The sequence below is a fragment of the Anabrus simplex genome, chromosome 8 (genome assembly GCF_040414725.1).
Source record: "Anabrus simplex isolate iqAnaSimp1 chromosome 8, ASM4041472v1, whole genome shotgun sequence".
NCBI classification, from domain to species: Eukaryota; Metazoa; Arthropoda; class Insecta; order Orthoptera; family Tettigoniidae; genus Anabrus; species Anabrus simplex.
This window is the reverse complement of record NC_090272.1, coordinates 197,138,191-197,151,144: the sequence shown is the minus strand read 5'-3', so window position 1 is coordinate 197,151,144 and position 12,954 is coordinate 197,138,191. Positions and strand designations below refer to the sequence as shown.

The 12,954-nt window shown below is 39.6% G+C and overlaps 1 protein-coding gene across 3 annotated transcripts in view; it reads left to right on the top strand.

Annotated features, from left to right (window-relative positions):
• LOC136878964 (serine/threonine-protein phosphatase 2B catalytic subunit 2) overlaps positions 1-12,954 on the top strand; it is a 1,209,081-nt gene that overhangs the window by 476,415 nt on the left and 719,712 nt on the right. For all 3 annotated transcript variants that reach the window (XM_067152610.2, XM_067152609.2, XM_067152608.2), the window contains exon 2: positions 11,684-11,887. In XM_067152610.2, coding sequence (XP_067008711.1) covers positions 11,684-11,887 — 204 coding nt within the window. The remainder of the gene's footprint in view (positions 1-11,683; positions 11,888-12,954) is intronic.

Here is a 12,954-nt window from a genome sequence, read left to right as displayed (position 1 = left end):
ATAGCCAAAAGAGCTCGCACACGTAACGGTAAACCACTACGTTTCACAATCATTTGACCTCATGGCATCGGGGCAAGAAAATAACGCGATCGTGCTGTTTGGTTTATTAGTCACTATTGTAAAAAACAGTAACGTGAAAGGTGGTGCAAGAAGTGGTTATTGAAACGAAATCGGTACACACACATTAACGTTTTGCAAGAATTGAGTGTAGAACGCGCAGGTTACTGCAATTAATTGAGGATGAATGAAACAGCGTACCACCGATTGCTTTGACTGATTTCTCCTTTAATTCAAAAGAAAGATACAGGAGGCTCTAATCCCTTTAACTTCTTCACCAATTTCGCACGATCATAACCCTCCTTGCTTTTCATCTGCTAGAGACAAGGTTCTGATTGATACATCTCAGTGAATTATTTGATCACTTGGTTGCGCTTCTGGATAATACAGCAAAACTGTCCTTTTTTCTGCATTTAGGACGGCATCTGATATTTCTTTAATTTCACCAACTTAGTGATATCGGGGAAATTTGTTTGAGCAGAATGACTGCGTAACCCTGCTTCCAACGCAAAATCGGACACACATCGTGACGTAGTTGTACTTTTATTCAGGTTCTTGAATGAGAATGTGCGTTCGAAATGTTATGACAACTTATTTGTTTGCCAAGGCATGGGTACGCAGAAACTCTCGCTGTTCCTTGTTATTATAAAATGCAAGGAGGCCGACTGAAATATTGTAATACCTATCTTTTAAAGCTGTGTTATTGAACTTTTATCAGTTCTGTTGGAAATTTGACTGGATAATACTAATCTCAAAATTAAAACAAAACGGAGTCATAAACATGTTTAATTCAAGCGACAATGGTCCTGTATAATGTTGTCTGGATATGAAGAGAGTATTGGGACAAACACGAACAACCAGTCTCATAGCCAGAAGAATTGATGAGACGTAATTAAAATTCGCAACGCGGCCGGGAATCGAATCCGGGGCCCTCTGAACTCAAGGCCTCGACTATGGCCATTCAGCCAAGGAGTCGGACAAAAATTCACTTTTCACACATAATACAAATTCGAAAAGTAAACATCCAATAAAGTACCAGGGCAGCGCCGTGTACTACAGCTAGTTTTTTCGATGTTCCTAAACTACCGTGGAATTGTTTAAGGGCTTCACAGTTGCTATCAGAGTTCCAAGTGGACAACTCGAATGGTTTAAGAGATGGGGATCTTAAAAAATGTTCTTCTGTATTATATTTCGAACAGTGAAAGATCCATCTAAAAGACGTATTCTGTTCCACATAGCACCAATCAGCATATTACGTCTTTGTATATAAACATGTAAATTACTTAAATAGCCCGTAATGTTGGCAAAAAAAAGGCAACGTCAGTAACCTAGGTAGTACATTCTTACATCGCCACACCCCCAGCGAGAGAGGAGTGGGCAGTCCTGGGCAGACACAGGGCTGCACCCAAACGCTGACATTATTATTATTATTATTATTATTATTATTAATTATTATTATTATTATTATTATTATTATTATTATTATTATTATTATTATTGGTTGTTTTACTATTCAACCAGCCTATATTTGTGTTATCCGTATAAAAGATCCTAATAGTTGTTGAACATGATGAAATGAGCGTATTATTGAAATTAACACTATTCTAATGTTTAAATATGAGAGACATACGCAGTCCCCGAGGCAGTGGAATTAACCAATGAAGATTAAATCTCCGACCTGGTCGGGGATCGAACCCGAGGTCAGCACGCTAACCATTTAGCCATAGAGCTGGACAAACTCTGAGTTGGAATGGCTTGTCTTAAGTCAGGGTTAAGCAGGTGAGCATCTCAGGAGAGTGCCTCTGCTCACCATTGCATTGCGAGCAAGCGTTCCTGCTCTTCTTTTGTAGCAAAGGCTCGACCAATCTCTGTATGGAGGACAGAAGACAGTCGAGTGCGCAAGCTTCTCTGTGCCTCGATTGCCTCTCTTGACTTTGCTTGATGCTTGTACAAAAAGAAACAATGTCACAGGTCAGTGCAGTAACTTTGTACGAGTGGGAGAAGCAAATCAACAAATGCTTGCTTATTAGTAATTGATTTTGCAATGAAACCTCATTTTTCGCGTGCGAAATGGGGGGAAAATACATGTACAAACAAAAACAGTTACCCAATGTCCTTTGTCTTTTTTGTTAAAATGCTTCTTTCAACTTTGTCTGTGCCCATGAATAACAAGTGTTAAGCCAGATAAGTAAATAGATCAAGGATTGGGTCAGTACATTCGGTGAACAGGGAGGACTAAAGGACGAGGCCGATCCTCTGCAAATAGCGTAATCCACTGGAGCCAGCTCGTGTGTTCTTGCTCTTTTGCTGCGGTTGCCTACGCCTGCCTTAAGGCACCAGTCAATACCACCATGTCATGAAATACATGATGAGCTTTCGTATTTACACTTGATGTATTCAGAAGAGACCACAATTGTCCTAAAACAAACAAAAAAATGGGCAGCGAGATTCGAGTCTCTCAGAAAAATATTCTGAATTGGTAGACTGTTCTGGAAGGCCCACAGTAACGGGATTAATTATAGAAATGGCTGTTTGAAGGGGGGTGAAACAAGTCAGCCAGACTAAACATTTAAAATAAAGGAGAACTTAAGGCGGTGTTTTTTAATTTAATCGGAGAAATTTAAAGAAAGGACAGCGAAATACTCGTAGTTAAAATAGTATAATAAGGAAACGTATTTACGTTCACTGAGTAAGGACACTTTTAAACTTGGAGCTCCCATTCCGTAGCAACTGGTATCCGGACTCTCAGGACCACTTACTGGGCCACTCAGCCGTTGCCCATGGTTCACGATGTACGGCGTGACTACAGTAACCCACACCATGAACCATTATCAGCAGATTATCAGCATCATATTTATCGACAAATTTAACGATAGTTATGATCATCTACGGTGGGATATGATTCACCCGATATGAAAACTAACGTACTAAAATTCTCTTTGTTTAGTAGTTATATAAAAATTAGCATTTCCAACACCACAAAGTGACGGCAGTAGGGAAGAAACCGAAGAACATTGAATGTCAGATCGTTAGTACGAAACTAGAACAGGTGATCATTTCAAATATTTAGCATGTGTATTCTCCCACTATATACTGAGTTATTCTGAGTGAAATGGAAACAAGATGCACCAAAACAAATGCAGTGCGCTCGCACTCGCGGTTAACGGCATTGTGTAAGAAAGAAGTAATCTCTCAGACGAAACTATCTATACATCGGTCTGTTTTAAGACCTACTTTGCTGTACGGGAGTGAATGCTTGGTGGCCGCTGGATATTTCACTCATAAGTTAGAAGTAACAGACTTTTAAGTAGTGAAACTGATTGCTCGTACAAACAAGCAGACTCCATGGCCTTAGGAATGAGGAAATAAAGGCTACGTTAGGAATGAATTCGTTGGATGAAGTACGTATAAACCGGCTTCGGTGGTGGGGTCATGTAAGATGAATGGAGGAGAATAATAATGTATTCGGCCATGGAGGGTAAGATAAGTAGAGACCAAGGCGACGATGAGTAGACTCAAGTTCTAATGATGTAAAGATACGAGGTATGGAACTAAACGATGCCACATAGCTATGTAGTTGCAAATGAAGTGTTGAGGAGGTGCTTAGTTAATTTACAGAGACAGACCAAACCCGGAAAGTCGTACACATATGTATGTATGGTAGTTCTGTACTATTCCGAATGTGTCCTGTTAGCGGACGGTTGAGGCGTTGGCCTTCTGACACCAACTTGGCAGGTTCTATCCTGACTCAGTCCGATGGTATTTTAAGGTCCTCAAATACGTCACCCTCGTGTCGGTGGATTTACTAGCACGTAAAAGAACTCCTGCGGGGAAGAATTCCCGGCACCTCGGCGTCTCCATAAACCGTGAAAGGTAGTTAGTGGGACGTAAAGCCAATAACATTATTAAAATATCCTATATGAATCAGCATTAAGGCATGTTGCAGTTTCTGGTTTTCAGGAGTGGATGTGGGAAAGTGTAGAGATGATAGCCTAAAGTCTTATGTAGTTCAAATTCGAACAACGGAGCTTCTGCTTTTTAAGTTCTTTGAAAGAGGTTCTACCATGAGCTTGGGAGATCAATATGCAGAGGAACAAAACTGTGGCGTTGTCCGAAGATCTTCATCTACTGATTTCTTACAGAATTATAAGAAAACGTCAACACGTGACACCGTTTCGCTGTCCAGTTTAGCAGCTCTTCGGTTGCAACTGGATACAGGTTTCTATTCGAAGATGTTTTGAGTACATAATGTTTCTACAGTATTTTATGGAGGAGGTCCATTTATCATAAATACGCTTCTTATACGATACATGAATGAGCGGGAGGAAATGCTAAATAAGTATCTTAGCATACAGTTTAGCGACGCACTGTTCTTCTTCAGTTTAATTGCTTTGTTAGTATGAGAATGTTTGCTCGTGAAATATTCTGTAACTGTCAGATATCATTCAAATACTTAATAATTGATTCTACTTGGTAATAGCATGTCTGTCGTGGGTACCAGCTGTATTAGCTTGTGATTAGAAAAGTAGGTTACTGCCCGATCGATGTGCCGTACTTTCCCTACGCTCATTCGTGATTTGTTAAATAACTACAGTATACTTTGTCTCGTTCTCACTTTCGATCAGCGTGCGTTTGGGGCGGTCTCCACTCTCGCAATATATTGCCTACTCAGATGTACACGTATTCCACTCTCGCAATATATTGCCTACTCAGATGTACACGAATTCGTTCCCTCTACTTAAGGACTTAACACGTTCTTTCTTCGTTAATTTTTTAAATTTATTCTGTATTTAACTTCACCTTTATCATTTAACCATTACGTTAAGAATCGAGGAATTGAGAACCATATATTATTAGGTCATCAGTTCATGGTTGGGTTTGAGGCAGCCTTTCCTGCCACTCTATCCTGCGCTAACCTTTTTATTTCTATGTAACCACTGCATTCTGTATCTATTCTAATTTGTTCATAAATCACTGAACAATTTCTGGGTATGTAAAGACGTATCCATCAAACCCTCTCCTCTGGTAGAATTTCGCCAGATCATTCTCCTCTCACCAACTTGATTTAGTATCTCCTCCTAGAAGCGGTTTTCTACTAGATCTAGTACAATCCATTGATTCCTACTTCATCTTGTTCTGATTTCCCATTTTATTTACCTTAACGCCACGGTCGCTTCGTTCCTACTCCAAACCACTTCCTGTCCCATCGTCACCATCAACTTATTTGTGTCGATGCGACGCAAAACAAATTATTCTACTTCATATTGGTTTCCTAACTTTTCATGAGCAACCACTCGTAATTTTTTGTATTTCTTTCTCCCTCTTTAGTTACTTCTTATTTAACATGTTCCTTGAAATATATATGCACTCTCTTTTCCTCAGCTTATCTATATCTCATCTATTTGTATTCCTTCATTCGTTCAGTTTATTCCACCTTAGTCTGAATTTCTTTACGACCACTACTGTAAGTTGTGGCTGGAGTCATTTTCTGCTCCTGGGAAGGTCTTGCATTCTTACACCTGTTTTTTAATCTCTGTCTATCCGTAATGTAGTCTGTTTGATACTTTTCGGTGGCTAGTAAGAGATCCCTTCTGAAATAAATCGACGATCACGAACCTGCTACGCTGGCGTAGCAGAGGGAGAGGCGATACTCCCACGTGGCGCGTCCCAGGTGGCGGATAGGGGGGTCCTAATCGGCTTGCCGGCGGACTTGAGGGAAATAAAATACCTCCCGCGGACCAAACACACAACCCCGTGTGGGTGGGGGACACAGCCGAAGAATACACCCACGGTATCACCTGCCTGTCGTAAGAGGCGACTAAAGGGGCGACCAAGGGATGGTTGTATTAGAACCATGAAACTACTAATGATTAGTACCACCACGTGGGGAACACCATAGGTCGCTTTTACTTGCGCGTAGGACCACTATGTTAGGCACCAAATAGGTTTGTGATTAGTAGCACGCAGGAGCACCGTGCGGTCAGCCCCGCACTTAGAGTGCACTGTCGGCTTTTACAGTACCAGTGATTAGTACCACCATATAAGGAACACTATAGGATAGTACGAGTCTCTGTGGTTAGTACACTTAAGTGATGAACACCATAGGTTTACGTTGCCTGTAAATGGCGCCGCGATGTGCGAAACACCATAGGCCTGTATTACATGTACGAATTTCATTACCTGTGAGTAGTGCCATAATGTGTGTAATACCGCGAATCTACGCTATTTTTTATTAGTACCGCACCATGACAAATACCGTGGTTCTACTTTCTTAGCGATAAGTGCCATTATGAGGGGCCGATGACTTGGATTTTGGACCTCTGTAGACTGCAAGCATCATCGATTCAGTATTGTGCTTTAGAAGCAGTCCCTTGGTCAGTATTACTATTGTTTTACGTCAGTTTCTGTGAATGTGAGGCCCTGCGGGTCGGATCCACTGATTATTTTAAATTCATAACCATCCATTCATTTTTCGTCCTCCCGATTTGAATTCTGGTCAGTGGATGATTTTGAACTTTTAATTTGTCATTACATTTCGTACCATTAGGGGCCGATGACCTAGATGTTAGCCCCTTTAAACAACAAGCATCATCATCATCATCATAAATCGACGAGACGACCCTACGTATTATCAGTTCCTACAGATTTGACTTTGTTACATGCGTAGTTTTGCTAAAATCTGGCTGTACAATATAGCTTATCTCTACTTTTCCTAATAATTATTCCGCTAGAAGATAATATAGAATCGGTAACCGTGATCAATTATGATATCCCGAAGCTTGGAAGCATCATTCATATGAAACCTGTTAAATATCTCGCAGTTGATTGAGGATGGCCTATGTTAATTCAGGGGTGTTCGATTTTCTCTCTAATGGTGCATATCTTACTTGGGTTAGACTTTTCATTCATTGCCCTACATTAAACAGTCACCGTTTCAAGATTGAGCGATTACACAAGGACTTCGCGCAGGCGAGTTTTGATCTAAACTCCAACGTCAACCATCATTGTAACTAATTTATGTAGATTACTCATTTCAAATCCGACGGACACGACCGTTTCATTCTCATTTCCATCCCTAATTAGTATAAATTAGAACATACTTTACCAGTATATACCACGGCTAAGTACAGTAAGGTAAGTTAGCCCTATTAGTCAGAATTCACACACGTAGTAAGTTTACGGAGCTTCTGACTAGGGAAAAATCATTACTGAAACCTTTCAGTGGGCAATTTATCTCTTGAGCTTTCCAGTTTATATACATTATTTTTTATAAATATTTTGTATCTTCGTAGAAACTTTCTACACAAGCACGAAAATATTAAGAACTAGCCGATGTACCCGTGTTTCGCTACGGAATTTTCGGAAACACTGTCTTAGTGGTTTTCCCAACTGAAGCCAACATAGGTCATTACAATACAGTCAGTAGGAAAGTAGCGATTAAAGGCAATGTTATCGTAGTAAAATACTCGATCAAATAAAAAACAACACATTTTCTCACTTTTAACGAACAGTACCTCGCTGCCGATCTAACAGTCCGAAGGTCCAGTGCTGGAATGACCAGGCTGCAAACAGCCGCGAGCAATCTTCTGCCATTGTTCTATTAAATGTGCACACTGCTCATTCTCATCGGTTACTCAGAGTAGGGATTGAATAGCTCGAATGCTATGATGAACCAGAGGAATGGCATGCTGAAGAAAGGAGAGATCTAACTCCCCAGCTACTTCTCACCAATATTCATACAGGGTGTTACAATTGGTACGCAGCATTAATCCCATCTATCGGTGATGAGTGGCAGCAGAAGATACAAAGCACATCACAACAAAAAATGGTCAATGTAATGTTACTGATAAATTTTATGAACTTCTTGTATTGTAGCCCTTCACCACTAGTTTTCTTCCGACTCTGTGATATTAGGGCATCTTATAAAATTATTTATAGCGTAGACTGCAGTTCCTTATTTCCCCGACTTTGCATACCGATTTTCACTAAAATCTGTTTACGTATTTTCTCGTGGCTCGGCTCTGATATGGAGTTAGCAACAAAAACAGTAATTCATGAATACATCTGCTATCATAGCCGGTACGGTAAAAATTTATAAGGCATTAATGATCGGAAATTCAATACTATATAACTTTAGTGATGTAGTATTCATCAATGTATGTATGTATGTATGTATGTATGTATGTATGTATGTCAGTCCGTCAGCGGTTCCGCTGGTGGGATCCTCAACAGCTCTGCCATCAGCTGTCATAGATGGCCTAGGCATCACTGAAGAGGCGTACTAGGGAAATGAAGAGTGAGGTAGTTTCCCGTTGCTTTCCTCACATTCATCGATGGGACCACTAATAACATAAATATTTGAGAAAAACATTTTTAGGCCTTCCCCTTAACTACTATTTCACTCTGCGTGAATAAAATTATTTATGGCCTAGATTTCGGCGAGTTATTCTCCGACTTTACATACCGATTTTCATTAAATTCTCTTCAGCGTTTTCTCGTGATGCGTGTGCGTACATACAGACAGACAGACATTAAGGAAAATTAAAAAGTGCATTTCCTTGTACTGTGGACACGGCTGGTACAGAAATAGAATTATTTTAAAATTCTGAGCAGTGTACAGACAAAACTCTATATATAGATGTAAGCAGTTCCTTTTTACTTCCGTGAGCATAATAATGGCAATAGCTTTCCCCATTCCGACCTACTAATTTTAGACATCAGAGTATAACGATGTGGTGTATGAATATACACTACAGTAATGTAATGTGCGTAAGATATGTATACGTATTTATACCTGTAGTTAACTACAGCTATCAGTGAACGGAGGTATAGCGATATGGTTGAATACAATTAAACAGCCTGCATGATTAAAAAAAAAAAAAAAGAAACATATCTGCATGGATAATGTGTATTCACCAACTCAAGTGTAGAAGAAAATGATTGGCGCAGGTTGAACTCTTCTAGTAATTACAAGACTAACTGCTTTTGGCCACGTTTGTTTGGTGAATGTGGACCATTTGGTCCAGTTGGTGGACCAGACAGAACTCGAACGAGTAGGCGGTGCATGACTTGGTTGTCGTGTCAGCACTGCCATAGATTTCAACATATAACCTGCAATTACTAGTTCTGTTCTATTCTTTTATATACGGTACAAAACAAGAAGCTACAATGAAGCATGCTGCAGGTGTGAAAAGTATAGGCTACGAAAGACTGCAAAATGGTTCTTACCTACCCGAGTGGATCATTACCGCATTATTAATCTTGACTTAGTTTACCGTATTCGACTGTAGGCATGAACGTACAGGTCTGCTTACAAAGCCTCGGTAAGGCTACAGATACATTTCTAACATTATGAATGTAACCCCGTAATCTTGTTGTGGGCTTGGGAAATTCAATAAAGCTTGATGGTTGTGGACATACCGTACTTCGTTTCTTCATTTCATGTTATAGCGTTAGGTGTGTGTGTGTGTGTGTGTGTGACGGAGCACACTTGAGACCAGCAAAGTACCTGCATATGATTAAGGGGAGACCTACACCTTAGAACATAGAAAAATGGTGTGTGAAACTTTTTCCGCAGCAATGGCCATGAATACTAAAGGAACTTGGTATGACAAACACATCTATATATGTATATTTTTTTTAATGAAAACTAAAGTCAGTCCGGTCATTCTATCCGGTCAATTTCCTTCATTTTTTAAACTGAAATGTATTCATGCACAGATTTGTCATCAGGTACTATAGATCACTTAACTTCCGCCTTCCTCAAATTATTTGATTTTTCAATTTTTTGTCTTTTTGAAGCAATCATATATTTGGTTCTAATTGAGGTACGGAGTTCGTTTTGGCCTGAGAACGCTCAGTGGATCAAGCTCTTTCATTTCAGCTATTAACCATTCAAATGGGTTGATTCTGAGGGAAGTTATGAGTGCACATTCTATTTGACGTCTCATTTCTTCATGTTTTTTCTCATTGAAGCAATCATATCTGTCCTAATTGAGGTACGCAGTTCGTTTTGGTCTAACAACACTCAGTGGATCAAGCGCTTTCTTTTGCGGTAATAACTACTTAAATTGGTAGATTCTGAGAAACGTTAATGGATACATTTGTCTCCATGACGAAGATCTTTGAAGGACTTTTTAACAGTTCGGCGCGTAGTGTTGTTCCAAGGAACGTTTAATTCATTTTTTTTTGTGTGTGTGATGTATTTTCAAGTGTTTTGTTGACATATTACATTTTGTTACTACAGCAGATCATGTGCTTTATTTCATTAACTCGAAACTTTGCAAATACATCCGTTAGGATAGTAACGAACAACGCTATACTTTGTACATTGCGGGCGGAGCCAGCGGGAAACTGCTAGTTATTCCTTAATAATATGCCTACATATTTAGAAATCATATCAACCTATACCATTATACATAATTATTCAAAATGGCGGTACATCATGGCCACTATTTTGCCGTTTCCCTGATACTTTCCAAACGCATGAATATTTTTCTGTGGTTCTTATTCATTATGAAGAGCAATATTATAGCTACACTATGCACTAGAATAAGTCCATCAAGTATAATTAATTTCATGAAGTTATTTTGAAGTAAATTTTTCATTAATTTTAATTTGGAAATATTTTAAGAAACTTAACCAATGAAGCTATCTCAGTAATTCTAGTATATCTTTTTCTTCTCTATGAAAAATGCACGTGCATGCAAAATTTCATCTTAATACCTTAAAAACTTTCAGATTTATCAGGGAAACGGCTCTGAAAAACAAAAGTTGCAGGAAACTAGAAACAAACTTACCGATAAATGGCGCGCTTGGTTGACAGGGCTTCACGATTTTGGTCATAACTCTGAAAGTATTGAAGATATTAACAAAAAATTTGCACTGTTACAAAGAGGAAAGTTCGATTTTAAATGAGAAAAGTAAATCGAAAAATCGCAATTTTGGTTGGTCAAAGGTGTTGGTCCCCGGTTAAAAAGATGGTTTTTACCGTTTGTCCCGCTCGAAGGTTGCACCGATACATTCTTGGTCTAAGTTCGATAACACTCCAGGTATTGCGTTCACATTTTAATACAATGTTCGGCAGCTCAAGAGAAAAGTAAATCATTATCAGCTCGCACACAAACCTGTATTTAAGGTTTCTTCACAGGTTTGCCTGTGGGCTGTCGAAGAATTGAAACTGTTATTTTCAGTCATGTTTACTCACCATTTGTATTTTATGGCATGTGAGGACGAGCCTATCTTAGAGATACGTACTCATAGAGTAGATCATGTATTGGGTTTTCAACCGGAACACATTCTGTGCTGCCCTGCAGTGCTATTTTAGATATTGTAACAAATCCCATTGCATCACTTTACAGATAAATGTTCGTGTTTTTATTCTTATTGTGAGATCAGATATAGGCAATGAAAAATTGAAAACTTTCCAACCACCTTTTTCTTACGAGTAAGATTTTTGACCTAATGTGTTTTGCTTGAAAACCCACGGTATACTTAATTTTCAATTTGGATGCACGAAGTTTGACCGTTTAAGAGTGAAGTTCTTATGGATTCAGACTTACAAACGCTGAGTTACCTTCTTTTCATTTAAACACTCCTCATAATAGTTTCGTATGTATTGTTGCAGGCGTACCTTTCCCGCCCAGCCACAAGCTAACGACAGCCGAGGTGTTCGACTCGCGGACAGGCAAACCTCGACCGGACGTCCTCAAGCAGCACTTCATACTGGAAGGGCGGATAGATGAAGCGGCCGCGCTCAGAATCATCAACGATGGCGCCTCGCTTCTGCGCTCCGAGAAGACCATGATCGACATCGAAGCGCCCGTCACAGGTAAGTCATCTTAGTATTTCATGAATAACATACATACATACATACATACATACATAATCATTATAGACTGTTATGCCTTCCAGCGTTCAGTCTGCAAGCATCTGTGAATTTACTAAACGTCGCCACAATCCTCTATTTGCAACTAGTGCTGTGGCCTCATTTAGTTCTATACCTCTTATCCTTAAATCGTTAGAAACCGAGTAACCATCGTCGTCTAGGTCTACCTCTACTTCTCTTACCCTCCATAACAGAGGTAACCTGTCCTCCTCTATTCGTCTCACATAACCCCAACACCGAAGTTTATGCGAACAGCTCCATCCATCGAGTTCATTCCTAACTTAGCCTTTATCTCCTCATTCCGAGTACTCTCCTGTCATTGTTCCCACCGGTTTGTACCAGCAATCATTCTCGCTACGTTCATGTCTGTTACTTCTAACTTATGAATAAGAAATCCTGAGTCCACCCAGCTTTCGCTCCCGTAAAGCAAAGTTTGTCTGAAAACAGACCGATGTACAGATAGTTTTATCTGGGAGCTGACTTCCTCACAGAATACTGTTAATCGCAACTGCGAGCTCACTGCATTAGCTTTACTACATCTTGATTCAATCTCACTATATTACCATCCTGAGAGAACACACAACCTAAATACTTGAAGTAATCGACCTGTTCTAGTTTTGTATCTCCAATCTGACATTCAATTCAGTTGAATTTCTTACCTGCTGACATCAATTTAGTCTTCGAAAGACTGATTTTCATACCATACTCATTGCACATATTTTCAAGTTCCAAGATATAAGACGGCAGGCTTTCGGCACAATCTGCCATTACGACGAAGTCGTCAGCATTGGCCAGACTGCTTACTAAATTTCCACCTAACTGAATCCCTCCCTGCCATTTTATACCTTTCAGCAGATGATCCATGTAAACTACAAACAGCAAAGGTGAAAGATTACAACCTTGTCTAACCCCTGTAAGTACCTGGAACCAAGAACTCCTTCTACCGTCAATTCTCACTGAAGCCCAATTGTCAACATAAATGCCTTTGATTGATTTTAATAATATACCCT